The sequence below is a fragment of the Stigmatopora argus genome, chromosome 6 (assembly GCF_051989625.1).
Source record: "Stigmatopora argus isolate UIUO_Sarg chromosome 6, RoL_Sarg_1.0, whole genome shotgun sequence".
In the NCBI taxonomy this organism is placed as follows: Eukaryota; Metazoa; Chordata; class Actinopteri; order Syngnathiformes; family Syngnathidae; genus Stigmatopora; species Stigmatopora argus.
The window spans coordinates 9,225,820-9,246,685 of NC_135392.1; the positions used below are offsets into that span (position 1 = coordinate 9,225,820).

Sequence of the window (20,866 nt, forward strand, 5' to 3'; positions counted from 1 at the left end):
CCAGAAAGTTATTATGTAATCACGTTTTGCAATTGGCGTGGAATAACTACAAAACTCTAGTGGAGCACAGTGATGCTTTTCCTCACGTGGCAAATGATTATGTAGATAGCAGACGCAAACAAGCTAATCAATAAATCCCAAATGAATTCAAGTGAGTATATCCTTTTAATTGTCTCCTTCCAGTTTACTTTAATCTATTGTGTTTGTGGAGAATAAAGAGCCAGATGCAAAGGGAGAAAAATCAAGTACCTCGGGCAAAATTGTGACTTTACACTTGAAAGTGTAAAACATTACTTATGCATTAGGTATGTCTTTGAAGAACTCCAAACATGCATAATCCCGACTCCTTCACCCCAAATAATGCATATAAAATCAATTATTCATTTGTGAATGTTTATTTCACTTCAAAAAGTATGACAGAGGCCTTGATGTTGTTGGGAAGAACATGTTCCGGTGTATATAATGCCCTCGATGGAAGTTTGTACTTTTATTACAGAACTGTCCTTGAGCATGAATTTGATAAGTGATAGACCGCCTTTACGATCATCATAAAGCAGGGTGGTAATTAATGAAGTAAACAAGGTGTTAATTTAGCACAACCACAATTATAAGATGTGACAGTTTCCCTAGTTAATATTTATTTACAGTAATATCACACTTAAAGAGCCACATAGAAAAACCTTAGCCTATTCAATTCAATGTGCAATTTCAGGGCTCTCTTTGGTTTTACTAAGTGATTTAATCCATGTAAGAGGGTTACTTGATGGCAGAATGAAGTGGCAACCACCAATGTTCAGATTTATTTTCATTGCTACCTTCGCGACCAAATCCTACAGCTCAATTTTTCAGCTAGCCCAGTAATTAGACCTTCTCGTACACTCCTCTAGTCTAGACTTTTCCTCGCTTCCGTCTAATATGTGGTTTTAATTTCAGAAGTGGAGTTTGAAAAGTTGGAGTCAGACCAGTGGTTGTCAGCGATCAATCATTAAGCTCACTCTGCTTTTAATATTTCTTCCTTTGGCCAGATATGACTAGGGAAAAGTCCTCAGCCTAACTTTCATGTCATTCATTGCTTCCTCCTACCTCATCCTCACTGGCAAGCTGTCTCCATTCTGAAGAGCTGCTCTCTGTTCCAGACCATTCTGGTTAACAGTGCGCTCGGCTTTGATTCCAAACTTGCCCAAGGCCTGGAGAGCCAGTCTTGACAATATCAACACTCCCTCTCCCCAGCATCCAAGAAAGTTTATATTAAAAAATATTTAACTTCATTATTGTCTCCAATCTGTGTTCTGTACTTCTCTGCCAGGCTCGACAGAATAGCCAATAACAAGAGAACAAACCATGAGAGATAAGGCTACAAAATGTTCGTAGTGATTAAAAAACATTGTTCACTTGGAAACATGCCTTCAATGTGAGAGAAAAATGTTAATTAGAAAATTTGCTTCAAACAAAATGTCAACTTCTCTCCCTGAAGTTTTCTTCCATTCTTCCATCTATTTACCATATATGGATATTTTATGGCAGTTCTTTAGCTATTTCTTCACCAGCATATTTAAACATATAGTATGTAAAACCATAAGAGACTTTAACAATTACTTGACTAAGAATATCTAATAAGCTACGGGTACAAAGAGCAAGAAATGATTAAGCAGACATAATTAGACTTGTAAATGATATACAGGGCATATGACCCAGACAAAAAATCCCCAATGAGAAAATCTATAAATTACACAGTGAGACTTATATATACAAATAGAAACCAAACTCTAACTTAGACTGAATAGAATCAAAAGTTGAGAGAAGTTAGACATGGATAACAATATAAACATTATTATGGAGTAGATTTCAGATTTACATAAAACTATCATGATATCCTGACAAAATTTTGCAATTTCAAAGTGCTGTATGTCAGAAGAAAATCAAGGTGATAAAGCATTTGAGATAATTATCAAGTTCAAATGTTGTTGAAAAGGACATACAAATAAAGCGAAATAAAGCTGAAAACGACTGTTATAGATCCGATTTAGTACGAAGAAAGAAAATGCTTTCTTAGTCGCACAAGGGGGCGGACAACCATGCATACTCACACCCATACCTGGGGGCAATTTAGAGTGTCCAATTAGCCTACCATGCATGTGTTTGGAATGGGGGAGGAAACCGGAGTACCCAGAGGAAACCCACACAGGCCTGGGGAGAACATGCAAACTCCACACAGATGGACATGACCTGGATTTTAAACCAGAACCCTAGAGCTGTGAGGCCGACGCGCTAACCACTCGCCCCACCGGGCCGCCTAATAAGAATTGTGCTGAAGTTAAATTAATTATGACATTTTTGGTTCAGTGTGTCTTGAATTTACCTGACAGCGTGATGAGTTGAGGTGGACATGTGGAAACACTGATGCAACTCAGCAGCAACCACTAGCAGCGCTGCAGAAAGCTTACAATCTGTCAACCCAGTCTCACAATGACAACTGATCAGCCACCCAAGTCGTGCCTGCTATGTTGGTGGAGCCAATTTATCATTTTAGTACCATATACTTCAATTAAATGCAACTTTATTGATTCAATCATTGACACTATGGCTTTTTTGTAAATAATAATTTTCATTTAAGTTTATCTGTATCTATCTTTGACTAGACTTTGACTTTGATAGTTTTCCACATACATGTTTCTTTCGACCCTTTGTCTCCAGCATGAATTTTTATGATCTCGTGTTGACCAAAGTGAAGTTCCTCCTCTGAAATTTTAAATGACCTCCAAAATAATTTGATCATGAACTCTTGCTGACAATCACATTTATCACTGAAGTGTGGCGCCAGGTAATGGATATGAACGCAGTGCTGGTGACAGGAGAAGAGAAGGTAGGAGTAAAGGATGATGGATACGGAATTGTATTTTTTTTTTAAGAAAAAGAGTGAAACCTAAATCCCAGCTGAGCAATCAATTCACATGTGCATCAAATTATAAATGATAACAAATTACTCCGCTTTCCATAGACCTAGTAAATGTGATTTATGTTTAACTACCAGCAGTAACTCCTCTCATCAAATGGATCCTGAAGGAGTAGTTCTACCGCCAAACTCTAAACACTGATTACATTTATGATCCTATTGTGGACTGCCTCACATCAACATGAACTGATGTTCCTTTCTGATTGTCCTTCCCACGCTAACATTTTCTGTCTTGTTATTTTCTATGCTCACGCCGGCAATTGTGGCACATTGCTAAAATTGCAAACATGTTCACAGCCTTTGCTTAATGTTCCTTCCAGCAGCATTATATCCTGTGTAGTTATAACATGCCCTTTCAGAATGTTACCTTGTGAAACCTGTTCTTATTACCATCTTCCCATCATAGTTTGTTGTCTTTCAACACATTACCGAAAAAGATGTTATTACAAGAAAAGCAAGCACTCTTGTGACAGGGTTTAAGTTGATTGTTGTGGAGGAAGAACCTGTGTTCAATGCCCCACTGTTGTAGACATTGACCAGCCAGCGTTGACTGATCACTTTTGTATCAAACTGTTTCAGACAATATTTATCTGGATAGATAGTAGAAGATGGGATTTATCACGAGGTTGTTAGAGCAATTGAAAGATTGGTGATTGTTGTTTTTCAGTTTAACCAATATATTACTGTTTAATATCTGTTTTTTGGGAGGGTTTTTTTGGCTAAGAGTAGTGTTCCTCGGTGTGTCTTTTCCTGTGTTTTGTTGGTGTCAGATTAAGTTTTTGCTTCCACTTATCCCCGTCAATCTTTCCTTGTGTCATCCATTAAGATTCTCCAAGCCATTTATGTTATGTCCATCTGTTCCTCGTCGCTCTGAATGTAGTTTTGCCAGATTTCTTCCTGTCCTCATGCGGTTCATTTTTGACTTGGTGTCCGGTTCCTTCCCATTCTGACCACTTTGTTAAAGTAAGTTTTGAGTCCTTGCATTTTGTTTGTCACTTTTCCTTTTTTGTGTGTTGTAATGTGGTAGTTGGTAAAAGAGGGAAATTGAGATTGGGTGTGAACGCTCGAGTCGTTGTCGAACGCTTGAGTGCTACTAGACGTTGCGTCCATTTTGATAGGGAGGGGCGAAAGAATGTACGTCAATGAAAGCCAGTTAGTTAAATGACTGCCCAGTAAGGGTTAAACAAAAGAATATATAACCATAATTTTTACAGAAAAAGGGATCACATTCAAAGCATTACCCATTGCTACAAAACTGATTAATATGAACAAGGAAATCTGTGCAGCACTAATAGAACAATAAAAATATGAATAGATCCATTCCATCAATTTCTTGCTTTGACACACTGCCTGGAGAACACTGAAGTCATTGGCTTAGCACTAGAAAATTTTACACGCTGTCTCATTACATTTTAATAACTTGAACCATCAAATCATAAGAGGGCCATCTTCTTACATGTGTTTTTGTTGTTTCCTAAATAAGTCATAATCCTCAAATGGTAGAATGTGTTAGAGTTGATGGTGACACTTTTGCACGAACATATAAACACACTCACACAATTTAGTTTTCAGGGAGAATCTTCTGTATGCATGGTCACACACGAGCACCATCAGACGTCCCAAATTATAAAACATGCCCCATTAATGTTTAATTTACAACTGTCCCAAATGCAAATTTAAAAGACGCTGGTTAGTTAAAACCCATTATTGTTTTGTGCATTTTAGTAACGTATTAGATAATAGCATGTCACAGAAAGGGCAAAATGCTGAATAGTCATTAGTATGTCTGCTTCAAAGTTGAGGGATTCTAAATTCAAAACAAATTTTAAATTCTAGGTAAGGTAAATTGATCTTGGAGACTCATATTGTGTCTAAACACATTAAATTGTAAATGTAAATACATGAGTCTGTTGGACACTAATCTGAAATCCTCATGTCTGTGTGTCAAACTATTGAAATTATAGTCTTTTTGAAAACATTTGATTTACCTGCATCTCAAACCATAGCCTGATGTGGTTTTGCACATGCCTTGATATATGATCAATAGATGGTGAGTCACATGATCAGTGTTGAATTAAACCCAGTCACCTTTCCAGAGGTGCAGTCAATTAAGTTCAAACAAAACGGACATAAGATTGATTAAGTAGACAGAAAGAGGCCTTTCAGTTGTCGCATTGTGTGTCTTCCCAAAACTAAAAAAAGAAACGGTTACAGTTTTACATGCAACTGCTTCATATTATTGCAATGCATTATTATTCTTGTGTACCCTTCCACAACTCAATGCTGCATTGAAGGTGATGTAAAAACAGACATTTGTGTGGTTTAATGTCCAGACAATAGCAAGAAAGAAACAACAAAATGAAATTGCCGCTCTGGTGCCGAGTATTCATGTGAGCCTCAATCTACTGTACACGTGTGGCAGACTACAAATTAGGAAGTGCTGCTTGATCTAATTAAGAGAGTGTATCATTCGTAGACAGGCCCTTTGGCTTCAGGTTTCTCATTTTTCGCCTGAGAAGAAGACACATAGTGCTAACTAACGTCAAGAAGATGACCATTCCGGAAAAAAAACTGAGTGATGCTGTACTTAGTATTAGTGTGCTCAAGTGCTTGTTCCCTAACTACATGGAAATGGTATGATATTGGCTATGTTTACATTCAGTCAATAACAATTCCATAGCTCTCATATAACAGTACAGTGATTCTTCAAGAACATGGATTGCTATGATCCATCCCCCTCTACCGGGTCGAGACATGAATCTGGGCCACACAGTGCGGCCAGTACAGCAGTAGAGCACAGTAACCATGGAGCTAAAAGCCCAGGCTAGCAGCCTAGCTAATACCCTACCCTCTTGAAAGCATACACACTAAACCTACATGCACCCATTATAACAGCATGGTTCACTGTGATCAAAAAGTTCTTTCCACAGTTTTCTTCCTCAATCTACATTCATATTTCAAAGTCCATTCTGCAGTACAATCGCCTGAACACATTTATGGTTAGATTTTTGTTTTTTCAACGGTTTCACATTAGGTAATTGTCCCAAAGAGGTAATTATTAATACAAGCTGCTATACATATTCAATTTTGTGTCTCTCAGTACATCTTGCAGCGAACAGCAGGCCATCGCCTCAGAGAGTTCAACCGCTTTCAGTTCCTACAAAGCCTTCTTGACAGCTAGTAGTTCTTCTCCACTATTCTCAGTTGCCCCGTCTTTCAGTGTGAGTAAATGAAATCCCGTCTCGATAATATTGTATGTGATGTGAGAGCATGAGATCGGAGCACTTTAATCTCAAAGATACACCCTGAAGGTTTGGGCCTGGCCTAGTCACTCCCTGTTCAAACACTCAAACTCCCTGGAAAGATGAGAAAGAGTCAAGCTTAACCGCTCTCCTTCTATGTCTTTTCCCACCCTGACTGTCACTAAGTCCCAAATTTCACTCAAATCTGTAAATATTTGAGGCACCAAGAGTAATACATTTGATGGATTAACTGCAACTCATGAGATTTGATGAGTAGAAAAAAAATGGGCAAACTCTGACAATGACCGATGCTCCACAAACACTCCGATAGCGTTGAGCTCAACAATATCAACGACAAAGACTCTGTTTATAAATATTTGGGACATAATGCAGTTTTAATAACGTTTTTGCAAAAAAAGATTGATGAGATAATCTTTGAGCTGTGAAATTGTGTTGTCAGACTCGTACACGAGTCTAAACAAGACCAATCGAGAAGACTTTTTCTGAATGAGATACAATCCATTTTGCTGTGGAAATTGAGCAAAGTTTTCCGTACATAATATTATGCATTTAAGACCCACAAGCCCTTCATTTACACCTATTGGCTCTACACCAAACATAGTGATTGAAAAACTGGTAATTTATCATGTGAAAATATTCAAACCAGGATTTTCTTACTTGTTTAAACATTAGTTAAAACATTGTTGTTTTGGTTCTAAAGTCATTGGTACATTCCCATTTGTGACTTGGGCAAAGCAGTCTTCAGTAAAATATTTTATACAAAACAACAGAATAGGCTACTTACCGGCTGGTCCATTTCCTTCTATGTCCTCAATCCACTCAGTTCTCCACTTGGTCGGATGGGGGGAAAAAAGCTTATAGCTGCAGAGTTGGAGCAATTTCCTACACAAAACAAAATCAGATGAAACAATGGAATTTCTTGAAGAAAAAAAACTAAAATGTTGAGTGTGACTTTAAACATTATAGACATTTAAGTGACAGTCAACCAAAGACATTAAAATGAGAAAAATCAATGCATTATTTTTTATTGTAATGTGGTGAACTAAGTGATGTTCGGCATTTAATAGAACTTAAAACTGACATCTAGAAGTATTATCTTTAAATGTATCATCATGGTCTTAGTCAGATGCTCCCTTTCATTTTACAGCAGAAGTCCCAGAAGACACATTTAGAAATATTGTCTCAATAGGCGCTCTTGTGTTTACACATTACATGCTTTTTCATAACTCCATTTGCACACAAGTAGATAAGGAGGCACAGAGAAACTGAAATAGAAAAACATTTCAGCCAAGACAAAGAGCTGCATTAATTAAAATGCAGTATGCATAATTAAAGTGGGCATAACCTCACTTTAACTGCAGCTATGAGTAATGCAAATAGTTCAAAAATAAACCCTGGAGCTCTTTGCCACTCAGACACTATGTTATCTTGAACTGAGGCTTTAATTTGTGCTTTGGAAAATTTAAAAGATGTTCCACCAACGGGGTGTTAAAATTGCTTGGTTTCACAGTGAATTGATTCAGGAGTGTGTGTCTATGTGTGTTTGGGTGTGTGTGTGTGTGGGTGGGTGTGTGGGTGTGTGAGTGTGTGGGTGTGTGAGGAGGGGAAATGGTGGGGAGGCATCTGTGAGTAGCTGGACTCTTTCTTCCGGCTCAGGGTTAAACAGAGTTTCATGAGGTATAGCCATCGGTCTTTGGGGGAAAAGTATTCCTCTACTGTTGGCCCACCAGATCTAAGAGTTGATTAAAATGATTTCTGCTCTTTTGCAGGGGATGCATTCTTTTTATCAACTAACTCTATGACTGCTATCTTTCGCAGTTCAGTCATAATTGTCTTTGCTATGCATTGAAAGAAAAAAGGACCACATTAGCCAATAATGTTAAGTGGCAACATAAATGATGCTAGCAGAGAATTTTGTTTTGTTTGGATCCATTTTGGATTATAAAGGTCATTGCGGAATTTGTGAACATTTTGAGTTCCAAATTCTTGGATGTTGAACCTAATTTTTGTGGTTTCTGCCACCGCACTCATGTTTTCCTATTCTAAAGATGAGTATCCATCTGTATAATCTGCTGTTACTCCTGACCAAGGGAATAAATTTACGTCTATGATAATTAAAATGCAATGGTGACGGGTTGCATGAATGTTGTGGAATACAAGTTCCATAAATATTTAATATTCTAACTCCTATTAATGTTTATTAAAATAAATGTTCCCACAGTTACTGGAGACAGCAATTAATCAAATAATCCTCCAAGCTTCAAATTTTAAACAACTGTTTTCGGTAGATTCAATCTAGTCTTTGAGGGGGTGCATGAAAACAAAAAATTTGAGGAGGTAGTCCAGTTTTATTTGGTATTTTCAAGCGTTCTACTCGATGAATATCTTGTCAGCGTATCACAATTTTTGGCTGATTCTCAAAAAAGCAGTGGATGATGTTGCTGAGTACTCATTTTTTTCTGACCCAGCACCCTCACAGTATGAAGACAAGACAAAGCATAAACGAAAAAGACTGATTTTTAAAACTGTTCATTCGATAAACTCAGTTCCTTCTCCTAATTGTTCAGATTGTTTGAGCAGTAGTCATGCATCTTCGTCCATTCAGCCATACTGAGCCACTTTATCATTAGACATCTGCGGAATGAGTTAGGGAAGGTGGGGGGTTCAATTCACAGTACTAAATTGCATTTGCTGATCATACACATGCTTGACTCGATGTTGACGTATATTATTTTCCATGCTGTTCCCCGGCCCTGTTGGGTGAAACAGTGTCTCGTGAAATGAGAAACAGTGTGACGTTCCTTATGAAATAGTTCAGATTGGCATCATTCATCACCAGGTACTGCTGCAGTAGCATTTTCATGACTGCCAGTCACAGTGGGGTTATTGTTCCCTCTGCAATGGGCAATATTAATTGCAAGACCCTTACATTACAGGCAAGAAACGCCAAGCTATTTACAATGCGAAAGATTCCATAAGTGTTACAAAAAATATATATATGAATGAATGAAGTAACATCGTGTGGCCAAAAAACTGACAAAAACATTTTTTTCTGTTTGCAGGTATCTTGTTTTTGTGTAGTTATTTTTCTAGATGAAAATGGAATACAGACAAATAACCGTTTTAGAAGCTGCCGTCATCGGTTTTGCTGTTGCTTTTTCATCTTAGTGCTTACATTGCACTTCTTTCTGAGTGTTTGTGTGTGTTACATAGAAAATTGTCAGCAGTTCTTTTGAGGCTGACGGTGGACCTTTTGCTTTTGGGAAGCATTGTGAACAAATATCAGAGACAAGTTGTGTTAAGCATCCTTACGTGAAATTTCAAACATTTTCAAAGGGAAGCTGTGGTCAACATTGGTACAAAGTTTTTAGTTTTTCTCATTGTCCTCCTCTCTTGAACACTGTATAATATTACGTGTATTATTATACCTATTTGCCGGTTCATTATAAGTGACTAAAGTATAATAAATGAGAGTAAATGTATATATTTTTCTTGTTTAGTCTGGAGGATGAAAATAAACACACACAAATAGTATCAATTTCCATGGAATATGTCATTTGAGAACAGTGTAGTGTAAATTTCACTCTCACTTCAGTGTATCTTTTAATCTGAGAACATCAAGTTGTATCTGTTCAAGAGGCTCCATCTGACAGCTGGACCAACAAATTACTACTCTTCACATTTCTGAAATCAAAGGACAATTACCCGAGAAATGTGTCTGCTTGTCGTCTGATTGCAAAAACAGAAACCAAAAACTAATTATTTTAATGATTGTCAACATTCCGTCACACCATCAGAGCCACATGTGGGAAATAATTGGCGCGGTATCTTTCAGTAGCAGACACCATCAAGTGCGTCACAATTACAAGAGGTGAAACTATCGAACAACCCTGTGAACTTAAAACATCTAACTTTATAGTGAACCAAGATTCAAAGTACATTGAAAGGATGTCCTCTTCACACAATTCAGCTGTTTGAGTGGGAGTGACACCAGGTGCTCAGACGCTATTCCTTTTTATCATCTTGAAATCTGGAGGCTGGCGCAAAGTAAAAGCTCTAATCAGATGACTTTCTATTGGAAACTAAAGAATCAGACCTTGGAAAGATGTTTTTCATTCACAATGAGGAGAAGTGAACCTCCATACGAATACAAAAGATATTTCACATTTAAGCAGGAATAAGATGTATTCATTGGCATACGTCGCCAAATGAAGAAAAATGGATTATATGGACAGACAACAAGCAATTTCCCATGTGTATTCATTTGTGTTCTATTTACTAACTTTCACTTTAGCATTGGAGTGTTTAGGTGAGATGTGGGGTCATGTGAAGCACCACAGGAACACGCGCTTTCAGTTTGACACCATGAGGAGAACCCAGGCCTCCTAGTTCTTTGTTTAATCAGCTCTCCAAGGGATACACAACCCCACAAAGCCAAGTCTGCTTAAGGCAAAAAAAAAATTCTGAAGGCACAACACGTGCAAATGCAACACACAAAGACAGGCGCACTCGCACAGAACGTCAACCTGATGGTTGAAAAAATAATTACCTTTTGGCTTCTGATTCAAACCAGAGCCACATTTTCATTACTGTTGTTCTGCGTCTTTTTTTTTTAAATAGTCACATTGGCGAAAGTGAAATATTTTCAAATGGGTATAATTTACTGGGCTTGCAAACTTGTATATAGGTGCCAACTTGCAATTGATGGGAGATAATTATGCTATAATTTCATTTCTTGTTTTGCTGGCAGTATTGAGATAATCTACATGCACACTGTAAACTATAACATATAGGGTCAATGTAATATTACTGTTAAAAGCACCTTAGCCATAAAATGCTTACACATTCTGTGGATGTTAATAATAACCACTCATATTTTCTATTTTTTCAGGTAAGACCTTGAGTCAAATCATGTTCGAAGTAATTGTACATCCCTGCAGCTAATTGAACCCATCACAGGGACAAAGAAAGCTTTTCTAAGGTAGTACGAGCAATGTCCAGTCAGTCTTTGCACCGGTTATGTATTACTTCTCAAACTGTTTATCAATAAATAAATTAATCATCTAGACAACACTCAAAATGGTGTTTTACAATTGGCTGTTTGGCAATTTAAAAGGCTATCATGCTGTCACGCAGTTTCATCAAAAGAAATCGTTGCTGGATCAATATTTCACCAAACGTTACATAATTTTAAGTTTTTGAATTGTATGTTTAAGTGTGTGTGTATGTATGTTTTCTCAGCTGCCTCCCTTCCCCACCAAAAACTTTCTTTGCCATGCAGTTAACCCTTCCACCTCAATAGAAAATGTTTTTGCATGTCTTATTTGTTTTAATGGCTTGATAAATAATTTCCTTTTTTTTCCTTTTCTGCATATTTCATACAAAATTGGTATAGTTTTATCATTACCAACAAGGTTTTAGGATGTAGTATTGGGAACCTTGGAACAGCTCCAGGCATTTACATGTAAAATGGCAAATAATAGATTCTTTGAGGTTTATAATGTAAGTGGTTACATTTTTAACTATAAGCATTCATCTGAGGCTAGGTTAAGACCAGTTTCAAGCAGTTTCAATACAATCTGAATGTAATTACCCCAAATGAAAGGCTTTCTAATTGCACCAAAATTGCACAATTTTGGTCCTTGTGCACCTTGTCAGTAGTGAGCGCATACGCCAATGGGAAATAACAGAGTGGGCAGGATGAAGAGGATGTTCACACCATTGGCATACCAAGCAGATGCTGATCAGCATAAGCTTTCGGTTTCCTGCGTAGACCTTTGATGATGAATGCCAGGCACCGCTCTACTGATGGAAACGTCTGCTTCCTGCTCAGTAGACCAGCAAAGGCACTCAATTGAATATAAAAATCCTTATATTAAAGAATGATAAATAAATATTTCAGGTGTTTACTGACAAAAAAAAAGTGTTGCAGCAAACACGGAGGTGATTGTTCAATAAGGAATCCTTTTTTCCGACGACATGTTCTTACTTTCATTGTCTAGCCACACCAATCCAATCGAGTGGCAGTCAATAAAAAATAAAAATCAGGGTTGAAATTCAGGGCTTTAAAATGACCCATGAATTATTAATTGTGCTTTTCTTCAATAGGGTCATGGTTGAGGTGGTTGCCCACCAATTGAAAAACTCCCTGCAATGAGTGCAGCGATGCAGTTATTGTCTATGAAGAAACAGTATCTGGTTGGCATTAGTTATGTATATGTGTAGCGTAACAAAATTTCAGAGCGTGTGTGTGTATATATAAATATACACACTGTATTATGTCTGGGATTTATGCATAATGTACAGTATAACTTCTCACATGTATTATTGTGTGTATTACAAAAAGACTAAAGATGTGCTTTTGATTTCCATCAAATATTTTTCTGTTGCCACGTACTTAGAGCTTTGAGCAGAACAAAGTGGTACATGATACAATGACAATGACTCGATCCTTAAAGCTGACAGGGTCTTAAAAGTTAGAAATGGAATAAAACTGAAGCATAGAGTAGTGAATTATTTAGTGCGGGTGCTGGAGCAAAGATCTGACGACTTGCTCATTTTAGAAGATTAACAGTTGTGCCAAATCACTTGGTTGTCAATCTTCACAGTTCTGAGCCAAGAGGACTATGAATAAATTGGCTTTCAATTTTCCACCGGGAGCTAGTTGTCCCTTTTTTTTCCCTCTGGACAGTACGTCTGAAAGATCTTTTTTTCAAGGGTGTATTTCTTATTCACGAGAATTGATGTCTCTGTGTTTTTTGTTTTGCTCCGTGGCCTTATCTCAGTCATTCGTATTCAAAGAAAACAGTCGGAAACGGTAGTCCCACTGGGGAGAGTCATACACCCTCATCTCATCGTGACATAGTTCTTTATAGGGCCTCATACTCAACTTTAACATCTTTCGCAGTTTGCTCATGTGAACCGTTAATTTAATGCTTCCTTCTTTTTTCCCTCCCTACGTCCCACTTTACTCCTTACTGTCACACTTTTTACTGCCTGCCGTTTACCAGAGGAGCCCACACAGCCAATGAAGACACCTTCAGTCATTAATCTGCCACTGCCTACAGCCTTGCCTTACAGCCACAGATATATGAGCAAGGAGAATAGGGAGTGCAACCTATTGCACCTTTCTTTCGGACTTCCCTTGCTCCGATTCAATGCTACTCCTTGAACTCAAGGCTGTGTGCAAAGGCTTTATCTTGTCTCTTGTTGGTGAAATCATTGCAAGAAGCAAAAAAGCAGGACATTCATCAAAGCATCCAACAATTACGCCATTTTCAAGATGGCGACAAGAGGGCGGACTTAACTCTTTCTATGGCACTCATTTAAATCATCACCTGCTAGTGACAGCACGAGACAGCCAATCCATTCGGACTGGGAATGGGTTAGTCAAATATGGATGAATACCAAGAGTTTTATTTTTTATTCTTTTTAACTTTACTTAATTTTAGTCTTGTTTGTGGTGCGCTTATTTTAACGGACTAAGCCAATAATTTTACGGCATGCCGAACTTAATCATGCATTGGCCAAGAAGCCGCATACCACGCAGGAGTCTTTGTCAACAGACAAACAAACAAATGAACCTTTATAGACTTTTTAAAGTTCAATTAACTATTCGTAATAAATTATTATCTGTGAAGAGAAAAAAAATACACAAGCACAGAGTGAACATATGAGTGCTGATCCCTCCATAAAAATAAGATTTTTTTCCTTTTTATCAGTTTTTATCATTAACTTCTTTTGAGCATCAGGCCTCCCACTTATTACAATAAGAAATGCCTGGACAGACGTAAGACAGAAATCAAACAAAGCATGTTCAACTAATGCAGAGAAAATTCAAAATCCACTGGACATGGGAAACCAACTGTTCAGATCAACAGACAACCAAGTGCAGAATAAGACCACATAAAACCAACCTTTTTCATTACTACTTTGTCAAAGGTAACAGTGAGGTGCCCCTCTTCCAGATGAGTAACCTGACAGACAGAGACCCATTCACACGCATTTTCACACCAAATTTTCTGTCTTCAGTGAACATTGCATACATGTTTTTTGGACTGTGTGAAGAGGCTCGAGAGAGGGCCTCTATTATTTATTAAAGCTGAGAACCGGGGTGATAGTCTAAACCAGTGGACATTTCCAAACCATAAAAAAAAACCTGTAAATTTATCCAAAAAAACTATCAGGATGAAAGAGTTTCTCCCAGATGACATGGGGTAAACTCAGAGTACCTCCTGCACTGGTCAAGCCAATGCAACAATTGCATTATAAGGACGTAGTAACGTTGTTTTACACATACCTGCTTGTACACTCAGGTGATATAGGAATTAAAACTCCATTGCCATGAATTGTCTCAATGCCAATAAAAGACAAGTTGAAAACCAGTTCAATAAATGTGTTAAACTCTGGATGAAAGTGGATTTATTCCGTCTCGCACAAAACAAGAGAAACTCGGAGAACAAACAGTCTTTTTAAATGTCTTCCAGGGAGCAAATTGGCTGCGAATTAAATGTAATGAGCAATTACCTACCCAAGCAACTTCTCTACCGGCCTGTTTTCTCCACTCTGCTTAGTGAATCCTGATTTGATCCTGTTTGACCAACCTGAATCAAAAAAAAAAAAGAAAAGGCTTAGAAGGAAAGACAATGTTTAGTAGAAGTGACCATATTGTGAAAAACAGTGTGTATTTCCCTATGCCACGGACACGGTCCACTCATGTTGTTGGTGGTGTATACTATTTGATTTTGAGATATTCTAGCGTAATACATGCATCCATTTTCGGAGCCTGATTTTTTTTTTTTTTCGTCAGGGCTGATTAATTAATTGCAGACTTATTGTTCCTGAAGGTCTGGAGTGAGGCAGTAGAGGGCACGCAAGCTTTGCAAATCAAAGCCTGTGGCAGTCAACTGCGCTTAATTAAAAAATAAATAAATACAACTTTTTGCTGGGATCCACTTCATCAAATCCAAGCCATTCTTTTCATTCTTGAATTGTGAACATCACCAACCAATATGACAATCTAAAAGTCGCTCTGAATACAGAACTCTAATACATTCCTTAAAATGAAATAAAAATACAGTGGTGGTTTGATTTTCAAAAGACAAAAATATGCATTTACGTCCCTTCTATTACAACTCTCCCTAAGCATTTCCCTTGCCAGGTCAGAGATAGTTACCCTTTTTGAAAGTATGTGTTGCCCTCTGTTTGAACTGACTGCTTGCTTCTAATTGAATCTTGCATTCCCGGCTGTGAGGCTGCACATGAAAGACCGTTCAGCACTGGACAGTAATGACTAAATGTGTTCACAAAGAGAAATATCTAACTATCTAATCAATTATTCACTCACCCACTCTGCCATGAATGATGGTGTTCCATGAAAAATTAAATAGGTTATACGTGTTGCTGGAATGATTGAATTTTATGGTGCAAATTGTTTAAAGCAGCAAGATCTAAAAAAAGATGTAGGATTTTGTTTGTCTAAAAAGAAATCACTCTCATCCCCATTGCTGTTGTACTACATTGTATTTTTGAGAAGATTGTTTTTGTTATATAATGACTATCACAAGATTTTTGTGATAGTTTTTCATGAAGTTTGCATGACTTCCTATTCTTAAGGTTGGTTTAGTTACCTTTCACTTAACAAACATGCATTTTATAATCATTGAAGGCTTAAAACTGGTGACACTCAGGAACACTATAGAAAACATTTACATAGATCAGTTAATGAGGCTACATTATTATTTCTGCAAGAAAAAAAATAAGGGAATATACTACCGCCACCTGCAGATTATGACACACATTCGAAGCAAGGAACATTGTCTTTATTTTTGGAGTATATTTCACTTGGTGCATTATTATTTAGTGACTCAGACTGCACAGCTTGTCCTCACTTATCAAGTACTGGTGGTTCTTGGTCACAGCTTGCCGTTTTTAGGACTTTTGTCAAAGTGAAGGTTCGAAATGAGAAAAAAGAAAGGCACAATCAAAAAAAATTAAGGCTTCATGCTGAGGTTCGGGGGTGAAATCTCAGTTCTAGCCATCAGGTGTTGAATTCACACATTGTCCCATTGATTGTAGTCATTTTTCTCCAGGCAGTTTTAATCACAAAAGGCTTTACATGAAAAATGATTTAACACGGCATGTACATTTCTATGATTGATTGTTCACATCAATTTTTCCAAGATGAATCTTGGCATGCTTTGCAAAGTATTTGATGAAACAGTGATCAAACAGTCTTCGGCTGACACAGAGGAAATATTTGTTACTTCTGTTGATTGATTGTTATCAACATTTTATGATGAAATAATTTCCTCTCAGTATATCTCACAAGGAGTGAAAATCATTCCCTTCTAAGTTTCCACAATCCTCCAATTAATTAAAATGGACCAGTCAATGGCAAAACACATAAAACTACCATCATAACTTCAAAAAAATACAATCTAGCAGGCTGGTTAACGCCCACCATTTTTGTATTATTATTTTTTTGATGCAGCATTTAATGCAATAGCCTAAGACACAGTGTTAACATTAACAATTATTAATGCAATTTATATCCCTACAGATTAGAATTTACCTTTAAAGAGAAGTGACTTCACAGACCTGCGATCAGTTTTCTTCTAGAATCTCTCAACCGGCGGTCCGTCAGGATCCACAAAAAGGAGTGATGAGAGGCTGTTTTCACGCAGTTTTTGCATGTTTTTGGTTGGATTTTTTGTTTGTAAATGCAATTTACAGCAGAGAAGCCCGTCTCACACTCTGATTAAGTGGAGATATATGTTCTGCTTGCTGTAAAGAGCTTTCCAGGGTTTTTACAGGTGCAATTTTTGCAGCTTCTAATGAAAGAAGTCATCCACTGCTCCTAGAGTTTGAGATTTAAAAAAAAATCAATTTTCAGTCCTTCATAACTTAACATCTGTGGAAAAAAAGCTTTTTGCTGGTCCTCAGAATCTTTCGTTTTACATTCTCACAGTTAATAACAACACGCTAGTTAACGCTGAAATTAAGCGGCCTGAGCACCAGCTGTCCAGTTTCTCTTGTTTTTCCCATTTGCGAGGTGAAGTTAAGAAACAGCGCCCCCACACTTCAATGGTGAGAGAACAACACTGCATACAGGTCGACATTCTTACTCAAGTGTTTAGAAATTGCGTTATTTTGTTACATGATGCATCATACAAAATAATATTAGTAAAATTCAAAAGAAAATACACGGAGAGAACGCTATTTGGCAAATATTTAAGAGAGACCCCCCAGATTTTCACAAATCATGTCACCAAAAATTAGCTGAGATGGAAAAATTCAACACACAATAATTAAGAATGACAAAGCATCAATGGACATTTCTTCATTTAAGTGGTGAATTTTATTTACTCTCATATTTTATTCAGGATTTTTGGCATCATCCATAGTGTCAGAGTGGCAAAGCTTACATAGAACAATGCTGTTCTCTAGTGGTTAAAAGGGTTTTGCAACTAAAATGTAGAATAATAATGATAATAATAATAACGTTTCATAAAGACTTTCTCCTGAGCTGATTCCCGTCGTGCACCGTGCGGTGGTTCTGTGATGAAATGCAGTAGGAACTGCAGGAGGCTTGCTCCATCCTGTAAGAAACTGAGTTATAAACTATAGGGTTGCTGTGGCCGCCCCCCTGCTCACAGTGGGCCTGGAAATGACTGCTGTTAAAGTCCAAGCCACAGCAGAGGCAGCAGAGCACCATCTGGAAGGGTTTGCTTTCAGATTTCCAAGAGTTGTCTCTATGTGCAGATAAAGCATGTCGGCGTACTTCGGCGGGGGGAGGCAGGAGGTGGGTGCAGCTGCTGCCCACTTCCATGGGTAGACTGAGGTCGGATTGCCTGCTGAAGCCGTCTTCTTCACGTCCTACATGGGGGTTCTCACTGCTTTCCGTGAGAAACCTCAGAACCACCAAGTTAAGAAAAGCACCAATAACTGTCAGCCCAACTAAAATGTACAAGTAGCTAAATGCCACATACGGGGGCCGCTTTTGGAGAGCATCCTTTTTCTGAAGGGCCACAAAATCCCCCAAACCAATGGTCGTGAGTGTGATGAAGCAGTAGTAGTAGGCATTTAAGAATGTCCAGTCTTCAAAGTGAGCGAAGGCCGCCGCTCCAATGCACAAAGTGCTGATGCAGGCCAGTAAACCCACCAGGACCGTGTTGCCCATGGATACTTCTGTGTCTTGGAAGCCCAGGCTCTGCTTGGCTCTGCGGAGAAGAAAGCGGACAAAAATGTTGATCCTCTCGCCGAGGCTTTGGAACATGACGAGCGTTAAGGGAATGCCTAAGACGGCATAAATCATGCAGAAGGCTTTGCCACCGTCGGTACGTGGAGCAGCATGACCGTAGCCTGCAAAATAGAAAGACATTGATGACTCTAAACTTATTTTGGGAACAGCATTATTAATAAAGATGTGTATCCCAACCTTTTCTAACAACTTTATAAAGGAAAATCTTTGCCAAAATACTCACAAAAATACTAGATGCTTCTGAATTATGTATCTTCTGCCTTCTAGTTGATATTGGAACATTGGTTGGGAAACAGTTCTCCACATTGTTACCCATCTTATTTGTAATTTAATAAATAATACACTTGTATTTAGTAATGGTTTAAAACAAAGAGTTTAATAGTTCTTAAAATCTTGAATTAAATGCAAAAGCCAGGAAGAAAGTTTTTTTAGGTCACTCCACATAAAAGAAAGTCTAATATATTATACTTAGCAACTGAAATATATTGTCAAATTAATAATCTCAAGGTTATTTAAATGTTACCTTTTAGACATGAATATTTACACTGTACCTACAATCTTAACTGCATACAATGTAAAAATAATAATAAATGAAATTAAAGGAACAAAACATCTTATGGCTGTTTCATTGAGATTTCTATTAAATCTTGCAAAAAACAAGTCAAATTGGTTGACTTGAAATTTAAAGGACAAGCCTCTTCACTGTTTTATAGCATTTCCACTTGAGAAAAAAAATAAGAATAAAGTTTCTAGGCTCTTTTAATGTTGTCTGTCACTCAGTACTCACCAATGGTGCTGATGACAGTGATGGCAAAGAAAAAGGCACCGGCTAAATTCCACTGTGTTCCTGCTCGGTGGACTTCTGACTGCAGGACCACTCTCTCAATCTCTCTCAAATCCTCCTCAACCAAGTCATACTTCTTCTTCAGCTCATCCAGCCTCTCATCCAGCATATTTTTCCTGACGACTTCACTTGCTGACTCGAGTGCCTCGAAGACAGTCGCTCCCATGAGTAGATAGAGCATCATGGAGAGGATGAGTGGGATGATCTTAACATTCGTCTTCATTGTAGACTCCAGCGTGTTCAGTGAACCGAACCTCTGCCATCCGCTAATCACATTACTTGCAATTGTATTGCATGTTGTGTGTAAACTTGTACTGATGTTGCCAGTGTTGTTGCCTGAGCTGTACCATTACTCCTACACTTGAACTTTGGACTCATGTTTCAACCTATATTGCCTTTTAGGCAGTTAAGTTTCATAGTGTATGTTAAGTTGTTTAACATGCCATATATTCCTCACTCTCTATATAATACATGCTCGTTTAAAGTGATGTTGCAAAGTGCTCAGAACATGCTACTCTCTAAGTAATCTGTGGAAACCTTTTTTCAAGCACACTTGGTCGCCGAGTGGACCACCAAGCTCTCCTCGTTAAAAGAGAGAGAGAGGGAAAGAGATGGTGCGTGTTATTATTTGTGGACACCCTCTTAAGATTGCAGTAGTTTTCAACTAATTGGGTTCACAGCCTGCTGGACAGCTCCATACTGAGATTTATTCTGGCTTTACAAACTACTTCTTTATGCAAGTTTAAGATGCTTTAATGTAGTGGAGTGGAATTCAAATAACTCGCTAATGACCTGATTAAAAGCATTCATTCATTCCTTCATCTTCCATGTTTTTAGACGAAAGGCAGACTACACCTGAGACTGGTCGCCAGTCAGCCGCAGGGCACAGAGAGACAGACAGTCACTCACTCTCACAATCACAGTGGGGGATCGAGTGGGAATCGAACTCAAACTGCCCACAACAAAGTCAGGCAGAAGAACCAATGCACCGTCGGGAGGCCCTGATTAAGAGCATTTGTGGTTGACTAAAAATTTGACAAGCATGCAGAATTATATTCGTTCTGTCAAAAGTCAGTGACACTAGTTTTAGCCCACCATTTAAAAAGAATGATTGCCAATCGTTAAAATAGAAAGTGATATGCTGACATGAGTTTTTCAAGAAATGTTCAATGTGGTAACGCATGATGCGGAAATTTCTGGGTTTTGTTGATCAAAACTTCTGGTGTTCTCATATACTACTGTGTATATATAGATATATATTCATTATTGATTCTGCAGGACAACTCGTGTTTATCTTCCACAGGAAGACATTACGAGCAGGATGTCCACGAGCTCGAGTCAAGACCCTCATCTATCCAATTGGTGGGAAAAAAAGGCACTGCAAACATATGATAAGATAAGAGCAGGTCATTACGGTGTATATAAAGACTGTCATTATTGGCACAAAGTGGTTATTTGTTGTCAACAAAATTGAAGTTTCCTCGAGCGAAAATGAATAGTGGTGATGCTTGAATTATGTAGCTTGGTGCTTTGCTTTAACATTT

At 37.9% G+C, this 20,866-nt stretch overlaps 2 protein-coding genes across 2 annotated transcripts in view; both read right to left on the reverse strand.

Annotated features, from left to right (window-relative positions):
• Positions 1-17,243, reverse strand: part of cdh4 (cadherin 4, type 1, R-cadherin (retinal)) — a 193,505-nt gene extending 176,262 nt beyond the window's left edge. The window contains exons 1-3 of the mRNA XM_077603427.1: positions 16,790-17,243; positions 14,747-14,819; positions 7,001-7,098 (exon numbers count right to left, since the gene is read on the reverse strand). The gene's annotated coding sequence lies outside the window, so the exon portion shown is untranslated. The remainder of the gene's footprint in view (positions 1-7,000; positions 7,099-14,746; positions 14,820-16,789) is intronic.
• A 479-nt stretch (positions 17,244-17,722) lies between these two features.
• LOC144075200 (potassium channel subfamily K member 3-like) lies at positions 17,723-19,545 on the reverse strand. Its single transcript, XM_077602017.1, has 3 exons — positions 19,266-19,545; positions 18,298-18,579; positions 17,723-18,048 (listed from the first exon to the last, which is right to left on the reverse strand). The coding sequence occupies exons 1-3, from the start codon at positions 19,543-19,545 to the stop codon at positions 17,723-17,725; spliced, it is 888 nt and encodes a 295-aa protein (XP_077458143.1).
• Between the last annotated feature and the right edge of the window lie 1,321 nt (positions 19,546-20,866).